This window comes from Rousettus aegyptiacus, unplaced genomic scaffold (assembly GCF_014176215.1).
Source record: "Rousettus aegyptiacus isolate mRouAeg1 unplaced genomic scaffold, mRouAeg1.p scaffold_m13_p_15, whole genome shotgun sequence".
NCBI lineage: Eukaryota > Metazoa > Chordata > Mammalia > Chiroptera > Pteropodidae > Rousettus > Rousettus aegyptiacus.
The window spans coordinates 55915537-55933431 of NW_023416290.1; the positions used below are offsets into that span (position 1 = coordinate 55915537).

Sequence of the window (17895 nt, forward strand, 5' to 3'; positions counted from 1 at the left end):
TCAGCCGCCATTGCCCCCGGCCGGGCTGCAGCACCTCTTGCCTGGGCGATGGCTGTGGCCTCTGAACCACCTGCTCTCCCTGGCCTGCGCCTCCCCGCACTCCGTCCACCGCAGAATGAGCTGCGACAAGTGGAGCTGCACTCATGTCACATCCCCCGCCCCCTTACAAACTTCGAAGGACTTTTGGTTGCATTTCGAATAAAAACAAAAACCTCTCTAACCTGATCCGCCTCCTGTAACTCCAGACTCGCCTCCCTCGTGCACGGCTCCAGCCACAGTCTTGTCACGTGTCAGCCGCGCCACGTGCCCCGCGGCCTCAGAGCCTTCCCCCGTGCCCAGAGCCCTTCCCTCCGGTGTCCTTCTGCCCCTCACCGCCCCAGCACTGTCCCGTGAGCTGCCTGTGGCCGCTCCCTGCTCACCCATCTGTGTGACTCATTCCAAGCTGAGGAGGAAACTCTGACAGATTTCCTTCAGGACCAGTTAATTTCACTCAGGTTCTTTGCTAGAGAATGTACTGATCAAATGGTCACTATGATAATTGGCATGCTAGGCATCACGGGGACCTCTTTACAAATGACAATAAGAAGGTTTGTACATCTTCCCGCAGAATAGTTGTGATTGTAATGAAGAGGAAAGTGTAGCCGTGATCATGTTTCGCTTTGGGACTACTGCACAAGAACGCCCTGGTACCGCTTAGAACACAGGGGTCTCCGCTGGGTGTACGCCGTCTGGGCCGTGTTTCCCAGGTGCTCTTGCCACGTCCAGTTTATCATCTAGCTCGATGATTTTTGAGGTCTTAAAACCTGACTTTCTCATTTTTATAGTGGCTCTCCTGGATTACCGTGCACTTTATTAATATTTCTTTATGTGTCTTATATTTCAGACTATTCAGACTATGAAGACAGTTCCCTAGAATTTTTGGAAAGGTGCTCTTCTCCACTAACTCGATCTTCTGGGAGTTCTCTGGCTCTGCGAAGCATGTTTACGGAGAAAAATACAACCTATCAGTACCCAAGGGCAATCTTGTCAGTTGACCTTAGTGGTGAAAGTATGTGTAACCATGTAATGCTTAAAACAAGGCTTAAGATTCTTAAATGTGGAGCTAAGGACAAAACATACTTTATGGAGGGCTGATCTGAGCAAGGCACATAATTTACAAAGTTATTCTATAAACTAATATGAAATTTGAGCTACTTTTTAACTTGTATAAAGTAAAATCGGCTTCATAATTATAGGCGAGGTGGTGAGGAGGAGCTGTTAGGTTCTACCACTAACTGGTCTTCTGCAGTTGTTTTTACATGTGTCTTCACATCTGCCCTACCAACTTTAAAAGTAGACGTTGTTATCCGCATTACATAGATAAACATGCAGAAGCTTACAAGCTAAGTAACGTTGAAGCTAGTTAGTGTTAGAACTGAAATTCAAAGTCTTTCTTAACTCCAAAGATAATGCTTTTCCTACCAAATATTCATCTTAGTCTTAAAAATGCACGTTGAATTCCCGATACACCTGTAGCCAAAGGGCGGGGAGTGTGGTCAGCAGTGATTTGAGCACAGTGGGGCTGGGCACCCTCGCACGGGCAGAAGGCCGTGCCCGGTGGGGAAAGCCCTACGGTTGGAGTCTGTCCTGTTTTGCTGCAGGTGCAGTGGGCGATGCTGGGGACTCAAAGCAGGGGGAGGAGGGACGACTCCTGGCCTTGGCCCAAGGCCAGAGCAGGATGGGGACCAGAGATGGGGAGCGGAGAATAAGGGATGGGTCTTCATCTTATGTAAAACCCCACGGGCTCACTTCCTGTCTTTTCCTTTCTCCCACAGGCCCCACCTGGTAGATACGAGGTTATGTGTTTTCTTTTGCAGTGTTACTGCCTGCTTCTTCCAGGCCTAACTCCTCTCTTGCTCACTATGGAGAAAAGCATATTCTTCCCTTTGCCCTAAAATAAGCACACAGCATTTTTGAGATTTTTAATTTAATTCAAAAAAAAAAAAAAATGGGAGGAGGAGGAGGATTAGGAAAAAGTTGTTTCCCCCCCACCCTTTTCCCATTTATAAATGTAAACCTAAAACCGGGCATTTAAATCAAGTTACATGTAGTGGTCATCCTTATAATCTGATTCCTAAAATATACTTATTAATTTTAAAAAGATTTTTATCAGAATGAAATTTAAAATTCCTTAGTGAACTCATGATCCCAGTGTAAGAGCTGCGATCGTGAACGCACGCTTCCGCGGCAGGCGGCCCCGGTCCGCGCCCGGCGCCGCCACGAGCTGCGCGAGCAGGTTGCCTGTCGTATGTAAAGCGTTAGTGTCGTACGCGGCGTGAATCAAGTGCAGTGCTCGTTGATGATACCGACACCGTTAAGAAGAATAGTACTGATTCAGGCCCTCGCCAAGCTCTTTCACCTCCGCGAAGTGCTATATACACCTCTTCATGTTCTTACCAGGACCAAGAGGGTTGACATTTGTGAAAGCACTTGAAACCTTTGCACATTTAAATGCTTGGTATCGACCTTACACACAACCTCTAAACACCAAGATGAGGGGATGCTTCCTGGGTGAGATCCTGTGCAAATTAAGATGTACAGCAGTCCTGATTACCTAGGCTTCAGAAATGATTTGCTTCTTTGTCCAGAGACAAAGAATCTGTTTCCATTTGTTTGCCCTACCTTTGTAAGTAGTTAATAACATGTAATCACTTCTCATAGCACCTTTCTTTCTGGCAAATGACATAAATATGGAAAAATATGCCGAGTATCTTTTTATGTATATTGTAGACCTAACAGATGTGGAATTCCTAGACGATTCTTCAACGGAGAGTTTGCTTCTCAGTGGGGATGAGTACAATCAGGACTTCGATTCGACCAATTTTGAGGAATCTCAGGATGAAGACGATGCTCTTAACGAAATCGTGCGCTGCGTCTGTGAAATGGACGAGGAGAACGGCTTCATGATCCAGGTAGGACTCGGTTCTCCCTGGGCTCGCGTGCTCTCCCTTTGCTAACTCGCCCTGTTGGAGCATGAGGCTTTCTAACTCAGCATGTTTAAAACGCCAGCAGTAATGGTTGGGAAATCTGTTCGTCAAAGAAGTAGACAGTTTTCTTATTTGAGAGTCGCCCTCCCTTTGCCCAGGGTATTTAGTGTGGGGCCTTCAAGCTGAAATTCTTTTCAGGAGCCGGTAGGGTGGCCGAGCGTCCACAGTGGAGGGTGCGCAAGGAGGCCTGTCCCTTCCAGGGCCGGATCCCTGTTACAGCGAGTGGCTTCATGTAGTCACCCCTCAGTAGGCGACTTTGGAAACAAGTTTTCTCTGTTCTCAGAGATGAAAGGAAGGCTTTGTCCAAGGGTTAACTGTTACAAGCAACCTCTCCCTGTAGAAAGAGCATCTGTCTTTAAGAAAAAAGAGAGTATGACCCGTATTTCGTGATGACATTTGGAAGATGTGCAGACGTTAGTCACAGGAATGCAAAAATAGTTATTTCCTTTTTTTCATCCCCTTTTCAGTGGTTTTCTCAAATAAGGGAACTACAAATTTATAGGTTCACCCCACAGGTAGTACTTTAATAAGAGATTGTTGTTACAGGCACTGCTACAAACTTGCCTTTTCTGTTTAATTTATGACCTTTAATAAGATGTTCTTAAGAACTTTAAGCATGTAATTGCCTAGAAATCAATGGGAAATAGTTGAGAGGAATAATAGCTTTATGACTTTCTGTGGTTTAATTTTATGAAAGCACATTTTAATCGGTGCCACAAGAGGAAGTCTGTGAAATAGTTGACTGTTTCGGAACCAGGATCCGTCCTCAGTCCTCACTGGCTTTTGTCGCGTGGACTGGGACGGTGCCGGCGGCTGCAGCGGGGCCTGAGCCGGCCGGCCGCGCGCCCCGCCGCGCGCCCCGCCGCGCGCCCCGCCGCGTGCGGCCCTGTGACGCGGTGCTCTGTCCCCGCAGTGTGAAGAGTGCCTGTGCTGGCAGCACAGCGCCTGCATGGGGCTGCTGGAGGAGAGCATCCCCGAGCAGTACCTCTGCTACGTCTGCCGCGACCCGCCCGGTAAGAGCCCCCGCGCCGCCGCTGCCTCCTCGCCAGTCGCGCTCTGCTGCCCTGCGAAAATTGTCAGGTGTTTTTCCCTCTTATGGCTTCATCTTCCACGTTAGTTCCTTAGGCAAAAGCATTACCATAGTTCACCAACATAATCACTCCCTTCCTGGAAGGACAGAGTTGTGGCTTTTTCCTGGAGGAGAATCAGCCCCTCCATATGCGCCCGTCACTGATTTCCACGTAGGTTCGCGCGGGGCTAGGTGGACGGGGCTGTGTCTGATCTCACGCTCCCCTGGCGTGGCTCTGTGGCAGTTTCGGGTGGCGGGCTATGTCCGACTAGTTTTAGAGCAGATGTGGGATCTCAGATGATCACAGGCACTTCACCCATGAGGCGACGAGGACGCAGAAAGTTGAACGCCTCGTGCACAGAGGTCGTTCTAGACGTGGCGGAGCCGGGCTGAGACCCTGACCTCCTGACCCCCGTCCGCCCTGCTCTCCACGCGGCGCCTTCTGCGCTGGCCCTGAGCGCGTCCTGTGCACGTTTTCAGCTTCCGAAGCAGAAAGTAACTAGACGCTCTCAGGAAAGGGCTAACGAATTGTTCTCCTGTCCGTCACAAAAGTAACATTAAGAAGCAGGAGAATTACTCAGACCTTCGCGAATGTGGACTCTGTTCATTCAGCAGCATTTACTGGCTGCCACTGTTTGCCAAACGCTGATGAGAGGTGAGACGATCGTAACCACGCCTCCCACTCTGTCGCAGTGTGTAGGGGACGCAGACACACAAGCAGCTCATCAGAGTAGGCCGTCCTGCTGTTGACATTGGAGATGCAGGATTACAGAGGGCTCCGTGAGACCTCAGACGTGGGCTGTCCCGGTTCCCTGCTCACTGAACTAGAACTGCGTCCCATCCAGGTCAGAACGAAGGTCGAGGAGAGAGAGAGGCACCCCTTCCTGGATTCTCCCCAGACCTCAGCCTTTTTAGAGCAAAGGTGACAGATACATAAAAGTGGAAAACAGTATACTCTGGCTTCTGCTCGCAGGTGCCACCTGCCACGGCCCGCACCCCGGGAGGAGGTGTGCTCCTCGGTGGGCAGGACGCCCGGGCTGCGGAGGCTGCTCCAGGCCCAGGCCCTCCGCTCGCCGCCGTGCTCTTCCGAGGTTGTCCCTAGTGCGAGACCTCGCCCTGCTCCCTGGGTGATGCTGGCCGGGTGGGGCGTGACCCGTACGAGGGGAATCCTCCATGACTAACGTCAGCTTCATCTGCAGGTCAGAGGTGGAGTGCAAAATACCGTTACGATAAGGATTGGTTGAATCATGGGAGAATGTGCGGGCTATCGTTTTTAAAGGAAAATTATTCTCATCTCAATGCCAAAAAGATCGTTTCCACGCATCACCTGCTTGCCGACGTCTGCGGCGTCACCAAAGTGCTGCACGGGCTGCAGCTGAAGATCGGCATCCTCAAGTAAGTGGCGGCCAGTGGGCCGTTCGAAGAGTCAGAGCAGCAGTTTGGAGGACAGAATAGTTAGCCGAGTAAATTTTAACTCACAGGAAAAGGGAGGTCTGATAGCTCCTGGGTGAGTAGCTGCTCCGCGCCCGCTGCTCCCCGCCTCACATCAAGTGCGTTTGCCGCGGTGACCCCGCATTTTATGTCCTCCTGGAATGTTGTCAAGGTGAAATAGATTCAGTAGCATATTCTTAAATCTCGTTCAGGTTCACTCTGAAGGGGGCTGACAGGTCACGTGATCCGGCCCTGCGCTGCGCACCAAATCTGTTCTAGTCATCCCAGCCAACTCTCCGTAAAAAGCAGGCCGGCACCTTCCCTGAGAGCGGATCAGAGTGTTCTGAGCTTCCTTGTTTTCAGTCCCTCCTGGTACCTAGAAAGAATTCGTATTTAAAAACACACACACACACACACACACACACACACACACATTTATGTAAAAACAGGATGAATCATGGTCCTTCACAAGCAGTTTTCCATTTTGACTCACTCGCCTGGCCAGAAGCCTGCCCTGTCCTCTGCTCACAGCCCCGTGCTGGTCGCCGCCACGCCGGCTTGGGGTGCCGCATGTCCTGCGGGGGGCCGTTCCCTGAGCGGCTGTCCGGGCCTGCCGCTCTCCTCTGGTACCGTCTCAGCCTAGGCCGTTCTTCGCACACGGACGGCCGCCATCCGCGTCTGATCTCTGCGGCTCGTCCGGCACTCACTTCCGCTCATGCTTCGCGCTGTGGCCACTGTGGTCTCAGCGGAAGAGAAACACGAGTGCGTCTCTGCCCAGCGCGGTGCGCACTGCGGTGTCTTCCCGGCGCCCCGTGAGCACCGCCGAGGCTCGGCCTGCGTTCTCCAGGCCTCCCGTGATGCATGTCCGGTCTGCCTTGTTGTCGCCAGGTCTCCCCTCCCCAGATGTTCCAGCTGCAACCATAGTCCCTGAGCGCAGCGTGCCGTTTCATAGCCCCAAGCCTTCACTCACGCCCAGAACAGCCTTTGGCTGCCAGCAGAGACCTCCAGCCAGCAGAGAGGCGGCTTCCCAGTGATCTGCCCAGCTAGAGATGCTCAGCCCTTCCTGGCAGACTCCGCCCAGGCTGCTGTCAGGCACTTGCTTGTTTTAACGCCTGCTTTACCTTACTGAAGTGTGGGCTGCTTTAGGGCAGGGCTTGCTTGTCCATCGTCTTATTCCTAGTGTTTATTGTAGGGAATGGTTGTTTCTGTTGTATATCATAAACTTGAATATGGATTTCTTTGTAAAAAAAAAAAAAAAAGCCATGCAAATGATAAAATGTGAGGAATTAACTTACTAAACTAATAAGGCTTTTCTAACCCATTTCTCGTTTAGAGAAAACAGTGCGGCTCATTGCCAGAGTTAATTTAACATAAACACGCTCTTTGAGGCTGAAGCAGATCCGACTGGTTTCCCGTGTGAAAATAAAATGTGAAAACTGTTGTTGGAGTTCTTTCTAAACAGAACTTATCTCTAATCCTAATGTAACAGAAACGTGTATGTAAATCAGAATCATCAAATTATAGCCACTTGAGAATGGTGTTAACATCACGCGTAGGAATGCTTCGTTTTCTAGGATTTGACATTTTCAGCAATCGAGAATTACTATATTTTATAAATGGAAATACCACTACTAAAAACAGAATGCTGTAAACAGAATAATGTCATTTGTTTCCAAAGACTATGAATATACTAGAGCGATGCAATAATAATAATAAAAGCGAGGTATTTCTTGGCAAACTTTGCGGGCGAGGTTAGGGCTATAATCTGCACGTTATCTCAGGGTACACGCTGTAGCTGCCAGCGAGTATTCCCGGGGCAAACGGGTTAAAAATGGGTTTAAAAACCTGACTGTCCTTGATTTCAATATGAACTTCTATACATTCGTAACTTTGCTAAGGATTTTGACCAGACCATTTTTGCCTCATGCCTATGTTAGTGTGTCCAGTAATAATGGTAATGATTATCATTGGCTACAATTAATTGAAAGTCTACTCATGCCAGAAATGTGTGAGAAGAGAAAAAAACACTAAACGTGCAGAATTTTAAAAAAGAAATGTGTGCTTTGACAACATTTATTCCCTGAATAACTTTGAGAAATGGATTTGCCGTGATTGGTAGACAGGCAGAGAGCGAGGTGACGGACATGACGTGTCTGAGCCCCTAAGTGGCACAACGGGATTCGACCCACTGGACTGCGGGGCCACAAAGCCAGCTCTGCTTCTGCTGTGCCTTTTACTGTTGGAAGAATTGTAGTATTTTCTGGGTATTAAATTATTAGGGGTCTAAAAGATAAAATTTATTTCAGAATTTGACTCCTGGTATTTGTCTAACATGGAAATTATTAATTTGCAAACATTATTGAGCCTTCTGAAGGTTTTATGCCTCCAAAATATTTTTCCACGTCAACCCTGATGAATGGATTCCTGTTTTATTTACTGCAGAATTTTAATTACCACACAACGGGCTGCAGCCCCGGGCTCACATGCTTGGAGAGGAGGTGGAAAGCCATGGTCTTAGGCTGTCATGAGGGTGATTAGTACAGCCTCTTTGGAGGGCACTTGGGCCGTACTTAGCAGAATGAAAATGTGCATGCGATATCCAGCAGTTCACAGCTAGAACTTTATGTGACTGAAATATTTCCTCTTGTGTGCAAAGATACGTACATGCATGTGCACGCACGTGCACACACCTACCGGTCAGGAATCAGCTGGCTTGGTTAGACTGTGGTACATTGGTACTGTTCAGCTACCAGAGTAAAAAAATCTAAACGTACTGATGTAGCAAGATGCCCAGATGTGCGATAAATGAAGAGGACAAATCGAGAGCTCCACATGTGTAAAAGGAAAAGGTGTGAGCTTGCCCATTTTACAAAGCACTGTATGTGTGTAGAAAAAGTCTGGGAGATCACGCCGCAGTCACTTACGATTGCCATGGCAGGAAGACTTTTCCTTTGACACATTTATAATCTGAACTTTTTGTCATGCACAGGTATCACTTTTTGATTAAGGATTTTAAAATGTGCTCACATTTTTCATATCATAATTTAAAAAATTATAATGAAAAATCATTAGAATAAGATGTGCATCTGTCAAATGATAAAAACTGTCAGCAGAATTAAACTCATTATTTCTTTTCCCAGTGAGTAATATTTCTATTAAATTGTGAGAATTCAAATTTTGGGTGAAATGCGGAGGCAAATTAACCTAAAGAATATCTTTGCTTTAGCCTTGAGTTTCTGACCTCCTAATCCGGTCCCTCGATGATGATCTAGGTCTTCACTTGAGAGTTGGGGGTCTGTCGGCTAAGTCAGGTACACTCAGAATACAAAGGCAGGAATAACTGAGGGTTAGCTGTATAATTTTATATTCTGAAATTTATCCCTGAAATTTTTTAAACTTGTTGCTGGATTTTTTTTTTTTTTTAATTGCGATTTCTCCAACTTTGTTTAAGGAATAAACATCATCCTGACCTTCATCTCTGGGCTTGTTCTGGCAAGCGAAAAGACCAAGATCAAGTAATTGCAGGGGTAGAGAAAAAAATAACAGTGCAAGATACAGTTAATCAAGAAGAAAAGAAGTATCATGTACAAAACCATAAAGAACCACCTCGTCTGCCCCTGAAAATGGAAGGAACTTACATAACAAGTGAGCACAGTTACCAAAAGCCACAGAGTTTTGGTCAAGACCGCAGACCTCATGCAGACCCTGGGAGCTCAGACGATGACATTAGTAGCTTTGAAGAAGAGCAAGAATTCCACATGAGGGAGAAAAGCCGTTTACAATACTCAGTCAAAGAAGATGGAATGCCTGAAAAGGTATAACTAACTACTTCATTTGTCTTTGCTTGGAAAATACGATAGACCAACAGAAGAAAATTTGGCATACCAAATTCCCAGATTTTACTTATGTTTTCCAAGTTCATGAGTACCTTGTGAGTGTAAAAACATTTTTCACTTTCTCTACAAGAAAACCTTGGCCATTTGGACGTTTAGTTATTCCCTAATTCAGCAGCATAGTAAATCAGGAAGCTTTTATTTTTGTTTGTTTGTTTTAGTTAAATTTCAGTTAGCGCTGCCACTGTGAAGTTAGTTCTTTATTTTTCTGGCTTCCTTTATCAGGTAGTCACTAAAAATACTTGACCGAATTTGGGGAGCTTGTATTTCATAAAACTTGTGATAAATTGTATTGTCAAATTAATATCCCTTTTATGAAATGGGTTATTCCTAAGTTCACATTTGGCATGTGTGCATTAAGCAGTTTGCACGTCTTAAGTTTTTAAAATATTTTCAGCCTCCTCTCACCTCACTGATTTAACTGCGTCAGTAAAGTTCAGTCTACAGGTAATTGCACTTTATACTGATCTCTGCCAACTTGAGTTTTCCATCGTTGCTTTTTGCCTTCCCTCTACTTACGTCACCAGTTTAGATTAATTGAGAAAGAGGTCAGTCAGTCTGAATTAGCTGGGCATTCTAATTATAGAATTTCATTAGTGACTTCATTTATTTAGCACATTTTAGTCACTGCCTTTGATCCTGTGCTGCCCTGTGCTGCTAGGCATTGGGAGGGGCACAGCAGGCATGTCTGCTTTTAAGGACCATCAGATGCAATTTGATTATGCGCTAGACTTCAGAACATTCTAGGAGTCAGGTGGGAGTTAACTGAGCCTTGCGGGTGATGGGGTTTTTTAAATATATCTTTTTCTTTATGATGGTATATTTCATCCAACTCTTCGTCTTTTCCCATGGTCTTTTGGAGAAGAAGCCAGCTGAAAAGAACACCGCGTTTGCTTGTAATGATAGAAAGAGCGCTGCAGACCCAGGAGACTCGCATCTTCAGTGGCAGCTCAACCTGCTCACGCACATAGAGAACGTGCAGAATGAGGTCGCCAGCAGGATGGACCTAATAGAGAAAGAAGTCGACGGTAATTGCAGAAGGGTGTAAAGTACCGCTGCTGTAGAGTGTCCAGCGCGTTCATTACTACGAAGAGGCTATTTAAGGTTTTTTAAATTATGGGATGGAAAGTGCAGGCGCTCACGACGCCGTTGGAGCCCCGCGCCTCGCTTCGCGTGGACGAATGCGGCACGGCTGGCAGGGGGACCTGTCGCCCTCCGGGCAGCGGGCCTGCATGTTATCTGAGGTTCTCTTAAGGTGGATATTTATTAGATGCTGCCCATCCGCCAGGCTCAACACAGAGCACAGACGGGATATTTATCGGTTGCACCGGACGATGTTTTTGGAGTTCTGCAGAAGGATTTGAGCATATTAGAAATATGGGGATAGCATTTTGAATCCGTTTTTACTTTGGTCACTATTTGTTAGGTGAAATTGACAACACCAAAAACCCCTGTAAGGTTAAGTCAGTAAACCTTAGGTTTGCGTACACATTTTCAAATACATACTTTTTAATGTATTTTCAACTTGATCACACGGGAGCCCCGCGGAGTAGACAGGGAAGATATTCTGCCCATTTTATAATTGAGAAAATAGAATAACCTACATTAAATACCCAAACCTAGTGCTTTCCCTGTGTGTTCTGACTCCTTTTCCTCCTAACCTCATAGATTGTATTTCCCACCCCCACCCTTTTATTTAATTTGCAAAACGGTGCGATGCCTGTACCCTGTGCTGAGTTAGAGCTTCTACTGCTTTGCCCTACCCCCCACCCCCCAAAAAAAAGAGGAACTAGAAACCCTTTTCAGAAGCGTCTTCCATTTGGTCATAAGCTAACTGTAGAGTTAGTTTAATATTTTGAGTAGATTTGTGAAGAAAAAAATGCAACTTGACACTATTTCATATTAATATTAATAAATGTAGAATGCAAATTAATTGCAATCTGCCTAGACTTCTGATATGCTTGTTTTTTTTAAAAAAGTAATGATAAAATAGTAGAATCGAAAACGACACTGAGAAATTGCTACCTCCTTTTCTTTATTAAAAACGAACTTCTGGATTAAAAAATAAAAATGGTAACAATAGCTAAGTTTCATTGAAAATGGAGACAGTTTAATTCTAAATTAATAGAACTCTTGAGCAGGCACAGGGAACTGTTGTTTCCTATTCCAGAAGAGACTAGAGGGAGACATTCAAAAGGAAGTTAGTTCACACACATAAAGGAAAACAGCGGTCTAAAAAAACAGCAGAATAAGGTTACCAGAAGGGCTAGAGTTCTTGTGGGATGAGACAGAAAGGGTGCTAAACCTCTCGGGAATGGCTCGTGTATATCGGCCTTCAAGAGAAAGGGAAGTGAACTCTCTCCCTCCGACCTTCTGATCATACCATTTTGTTTCCATTTAAATTTGTTTGTTCTCTTCTCTCGTTTAGTTCTGGAAAGCTGGCTTGATTTCACAGGGGAGCTGGAGCCACCTGACCCTCTCACAAGACTGCCCCAACTGAAACGCCACATCAAACAGCTTCTGATTGACATGGGCAAAGTCCAACAGATAGCAACTCTTTGCTCCGTATGACAACCATGACAACCCACGGGAAAGAAGGTGGCTCTCTTCGGCCTGATAATTTTCATGATCCACAGGACTGCTAAGTGGATAGTTAAAAAGCTTAGTGATCTCTGGTAATTTATTGATTTGTAACATCAGTAGGATGGCACCTTGAAAAGGAGAATGAACAACTTAACCGAGGAGGCTAATGTGAAAAACATCTGTGAGCAAGCTGCAAACGATAATGCGCAGTGTGCCAAGGGTCAGCGGAGGCAGATGCGATCTGTACTAAGGCAGGAGTTCTGAACAGTTGGTTTTATGAAGCTCGAGATACCTGTAGAGAGAAATATGGTGTATTTATCTAGTTTTAGTAGGAAGGTCCACATTTATAAACCAGCATCTGGCCAAAAACAAAACGTGCAGGAAATCTAAACTCTGGAGAGTTCTATGCGATTGCTATACAAACGGTCTTCTCCGCAGTCGACCCAGCTGCATGGAAGTTCAGGGTGTTTCCACTTGTACAGGATCATGAGCTGTGTCTTACGTAATGAATGTCCTTAGTCATCGTACTGACCGCAGAAGTCTCACTTCTGGGGAAAACAAATGTGGAATTCTTCATTGTGATATATTTAAAAAAACAAACACCAAATAATTGGAGTTTATTGTAGGCATTAAGCTCATTGAAGACAAAATGGGTTGCAGAAAGGTCAGTGTGCCAAACGATGATTCTGCTGGGAAGAGAATTTTAAACACGCGGGGGCCCTCTCGCCCCAGTTCACGTAATGCCGTCAGTCCGTCAGAGATGCATTTGTCACGTGTACTACATACGTGACGTATGTGGTCGTGTTGCAATCTTCAGGCTTCGGCATATCGGCCGATCCTGAGTATGCCCGGTGTTTGCCTTCAGAAAAAACTGTAAATAACCTCAGCCGGGATGAGGAGTGACAAAACTATCGAAATAATCTGTGGCTGTGGATTTTAAACTTGGTAGTAGCATACTGGAAAAACCTTCATTTCTGAAGATGAATTTTATTTTTTAAAAAATACATGCACACTCAAAACGTTTTGCTTCGATCACAAATGGACAAGTTCCTGAAACCAAAGGCAACTAAGTTGCTGTGTTAGCTCTTGCTGGATTCCAAGCCCAGGCCCTCCTGTCTGCAGTGCCCTGTGAGCCGCGTGCGCCCCGGGCCGCGTGCGCGGGCTGCGTGAGCGTGGATGCTTGTTCGAAACAAACACTCGACGTACATATGTACATAGCCTACACATATTTATATCTACACATATCTAGTTTTATTACGATAGCCTCTTAAGAATTGGTGGTTAACATGAAATGTTACCTTTTAACAGACTGTTTTTAAAATTAAAAATGTATGTACAGGTTTCGAAACTTTTTTAAAAAGGGGGGAAAAAGACTGTTAAGAGGAGGCTCTTTGATGACATATAACACTTGAATATTTTATGCCTCATTCTGTTTATCAGTTCTAACAGTCTGTATAAATGCATTTTAGAACTGATAGACAGTAAACTTGAATTTATCTTTGATAAGAATACATGCCACTGTACATTCAGATTATTTAAATTTGCAAACACTGTTCTATATGTAAGGTACTGTATGTAAAACTCTTTATTAAAACTATTCCACATATCTTAAAATTTCAGCTTGCCTTTTTGCGGCCTTATATTTTGATGTAAAGATGATTAAAAGAATGTGCAAAACGGTCATTAGGAATTTTTCTTGCCTTTTAAGATTTTCCAGCTTGACAGATGTGCCAAAGATCACCCAACAGAGAATACGGTTCTGTGTTTTTGCTTACGATACATTAACTTTGTCCAAGTTCTCACCGAAAAGTGGAAAGCTTTAGCAGGGTGATATTTTGGGGTGATGCTGACATTTGCATATTAAAGTGAATAGTGTCTCTATTCCATGTGTGGAGTAAATTTGCTAATGTCTGTGTTTCAAGATCGATACTATATCTTTTGTGTTCAAAAATAATAGCTCTAATCTTTTCCCTATTGTGGTTAAATTCTAGACGTTGAATTTATATCTTCTTTTCAGAAATGGAGCAGATAGCCTCCTTAATCTAGAAGGAGTGTGGTTGCCACACACACAGAAGGCCGTTTGTACCCAGCAACTGTCGTCTCAATCCCTGTGGCCGTGGTTAAATGAGTGTGTGTGTGTGTGTGTGTGTGTGTGTGTATGTTCATAGTATCTTCAAATTAGGTCACTTGTTGGCAGCCAGCAAACTGGAAGTTCCATTAATAGTTAGATTGCTAAAATTTTTGCTCTGTTTCTGTGTATATGAATTAGAAGATGGAATTTTTAAATTTACATTTTTAAAGTAAATCCGTGTCAAATTATTTATACATGTTCATTTAATATAGAATGTATTATCGATTGAAGCCTTTTAGCAACTAGTGGGCTGAACATTCCTTATTTAGGAGAATGAATTGTTTTTTGAGAAGTCTGTTGTGCAAGGCTTCAGATGAGGTGATTTTCTTTCCACTTAGTTGAGAAGTATATATATTTAAATAAAAACAGTAAACTAGAAGAGGGTATTTCTCGAAAAGGTGACTCCTCGTTGTTGCCCAAACAGACTAGAATGAGCATCAGCGGGGAGCGACCAGACTCAGCCTGTTGCTGATAAATGTGCTGTGTCCTTCCTCATGCTTGTGCATGGTCCTAATGACATTCTTTTCAAACTGAGGTGTTATGCCCTCTTTTTTTCAGGGAACTTGGTTATTCTCGTAATTTCAGGTAAAGCCCCTTTTCCTAAGGCTCATTTCCACTGACCTGTTTCCGATGTTCGTGTGCCACACATCAAAAAGCACCCCATTTCCCCTCCAAGCGCCAGGGTCCCGTGCCAGCCTCCCTCTCTCCACTAGTAATGTGACCCTACGAGCTCCGGCTCCAAACGCGCAGGCTTCCCCCAGGTGTCTGTCAGCAGTGAGCGTGCTGGTTCTGCAGGGTGAACGGCGTGTGCTTTCTGTTTCTCCCTCTCACCGGTAGTCCGCCATTCTTCATAAAAATCACGTCCCGGAGGTATTCCTGCTGGCTTCGTCTTCATTCTAATTCACAATGGTCACGTCCAGGCTAGAGGACAACTCTCAGTGAGGGCCTGCTCTGTGCCAGGGAACACAGGAAGGTCTTTCGGGATGGGGAGACTGAGGTTTAGACACATTTGGAAACTCGTCCTGGATGAGACTTAAGTGACGGGTTCAGGATGCAAACTGTACGTTTCGCCCTCAAAATCTTTTCTGAAGCAGGTGGATTTCAGCTTCCTTGTCATTTCAGTTTTCTGCCCTGAAACCTCTGTTGACTCCCTGTTTATAATCAGGTCTGTGTAATCTACCTTTGACATTGTACCCAACTCTCAGATTCCTGTAAATATAGCCTTACCGTTGGGTAGATGATGACTGTTTCCTTCTCTTGTCTTCGCATAATTTCCCTCTTTTGGAAAATTCTTTGTTGTGTCTCTACAAACCCAGACAATTCTTTTAAGCTTCAACTTTTCTAAGAGAAACAATCCAATATTGAGGCCTCGTAGAACATCCTGCATTGCACCAGCTGCGGAGGAGGAACTACATCCGTGAATGATAGTTTATGTCGTAGCGCAGGCTTGAACTTTGCAACCCTCTGCTCAAGTTCTCACAGTGGCAGTTTCTAGCTACGATCTCTCTGAGCTTTGTTTACCTTATCTATAAAATGGGAACAATTCCTAACTTAGAACCTTGCGTTGAGAAGTGAAGCAAATGAAGTACCTAGAAGTTCTTACTGAATTACGAAGTAGCAGACGATAGATTGTCATCTGTATGCTAAGCCTTAAGTTTTGTGGCTACATACAGAATTAATATTAAGATCAAAGTCTGTAAGCTAAAGGAAATATAAAAGCCATATTTTTCAATGAGACAGGTAATATCAAGTAGTACTAGGACCCAAAGAGGCAAAAGAGGAAAGATAATTAGACTGGTAGGTGGAGCGATTTGGGGCACATAGACTATGTATGTTAAAGTGGTCTTTGACCTCTATGCAGGAGTCTGTATAATTTCCTCCTGGCACTTGTTGTCTTTGGGCGCCCCGGAAAGTAGAGCCGGAGACGGGACTTAACGTATTGAGTTTACTTACTGGCGCATCCAAGGAAGTTGGGGAGAGGGGGCGGGGGCGGGGAAGAAAAAGCCAGTATGTGCAGAGTCGAGGACACTGCTGTGGGCCACGGGGCCCTGGATTCTGCCATTTGACGTGATACATTTAAACAATTGCAAAGGGCGTGATTTCCAATTTGTAAGTGTTGGCACATTAAAAATCAACCTTTCATTTAAAAATATATGCAATAGGATCAATATACTCTTGCTATTTAACATCTATTTTAAAACTACATGGCCAAGATTTTCCTTAATATTTGGAAATTTTACTTATTTTTATACTCTTTTTTTTTTTTTTGCCTTTTTATTTTACTTGCCGATAAAATGTTAAAGGTCTTCGTCATTCTCTCATTTTTGTCCACAAAAAATAGTGAATTGTAGTTTCAAAATATGTTTATAGGCTTCATAATAGAATATACGAAGGGAATATATGGAGGGAACATGAGTACCATGGAATAGAAAAAAAAAATCCATAATTACTGAAGATTTCAACCCTCCTTTAGCACTAATAGAACAAGTATGGAAAACTAGGATACAGAGGACTTGAAAAAAATGAACCCTCAAATTGACCAAATTAACATTTTTAGAACATTCTACTCATAAAAATACAAATGTCCTTTCAAGTGCACATGGAACACTTAAAAAGGTGGTCTATACATGAGGCTATAAAACGGGTCTCAATGAATTTAATTGAAATCTTGTGTGCTCTGATGACAATGTAAAGTTAGATTTGGAAAAATCCAAATAGTTTGGAAAATATACGTGGAACTAACATGAATCAAAGAAAAAGAAATTCAAGTAAAATTAGAAAATACTTGAAAATATGCTAAAATGCATGGGGGGTGGTTTAAAGCATTAAATGTTTATATTAAAAAGAAAAGTGCAAAACTACTGACCTAAGATTAAAAAGCTAGAGTGAAGAACAAATTAAAACCAAAACAAGTAGAAAAGGGAGGAAATCTGCTATAATCAGTGAAATATTAAAACAGGGAAGCAGTGCCCTTGGCCTCTTGTCCCACCCCTTACTTTTCCAGGGATGTCGTGGGGACCGGTTGGTGGGTACCTTCCCCTTTTTACTAATGTAAACATTGTGCTATGACTCTGCCTCTCGGCACTGCTTTAGCTGTGCCCCAGCATGTTCTGATACGTTGTGTAGACGTTTTTATTTCGTTCAGTACTTTTAAATTTCCCTTGCGACTTCTTTATTTGACTTATGGAATATTTACAAGTGTGTCGTTAAGTTGCCAAATGTTTGGACGTTTTCCTGTTGTTTTTCTGGGATTGATTTCCGGTTCGATTCCATTGTGGTCAGAACACAGACTCCATATGTAGCAATGCTTTTACATTTGTCGAGGTTGGTTTTACGGCCCGGGATCCGGTCTTTCCGAGTACATGTGCAATGAGTGCTCGAGAAGCACGTGTGCTCCGCTCTTGTCATATGGAGTCTTCTATTCATGTCGATTACATGCTATGATTGACTGTGTGGCTGAGTTTTCCTGTCTCCTTGCTGATTTCCTGTCTCCTTGTTCCGGTGGGGCCATTTTTACTGTTCTGTCTTTGAAGTTCGTGGGCTCTTTCCTCTTTTTCTCTCATGTTACTGTTTCGTCCATTGACCATTTTTTTTTTAATTTGGTTATATTATGTCTTCTACAGTTTCCGCATGGTTCTTCTTTGTAGCTTCCGTTTCTTTGGCGAAACTATTTCTTTACCGAAACTCTCCATTTCTTTACATCTGTTTCGGTGTGTTCATTGTTGCTCACTGAAGCGCTTTTGCGACGACTGTTTTAAAACC

At 44.2% G+C, this 17895-nt stretch overlaps 1 protein-coding gene across 5 annotated transcripts in view; it reads left to right on the top strand.

Annotated features, from left to right (window-relative positions):
* PHF20L1 (PHD finger protein 20 like 1) overlaps positions 1-13883 on the top strand; it is a 63332-nt gene extending 49449 nt beyond the window's left edge. For all 5 annotated transcript variants that reach the window (XM_036233046.1, XM_016145641.2, XM_016145645.2 and 2 more), the window contains 7 exons: positions 884-1048; positions 2770-2951; positions 3940-4039; positions 5295-5490; positions 8978-9341; positions 10285-10447; positions 11848-13883. In XM_036233046.1, the coding sequence (XP_036088939.1) occupies positions 884-1048; positions 2770-2951; positions 3940-4039; positions 5295-5490; positions 8978-9341; positions 10285-10447; positions 11848-11990 (1313 nt within the window). In that variant the 3' untranslated portion in view covers positions 11991-13883. The remainder of the gene's footprint in view (positions 1-883; positions 1049-2769; positions 2952-3939; positions 4040-5294; positions 5491-8977; positions 9342-10284; positions 10448-11847) is intronic.
* The last annotated feature ends 4012 nt before the right edge of the window (positions 13884-17895 follow it).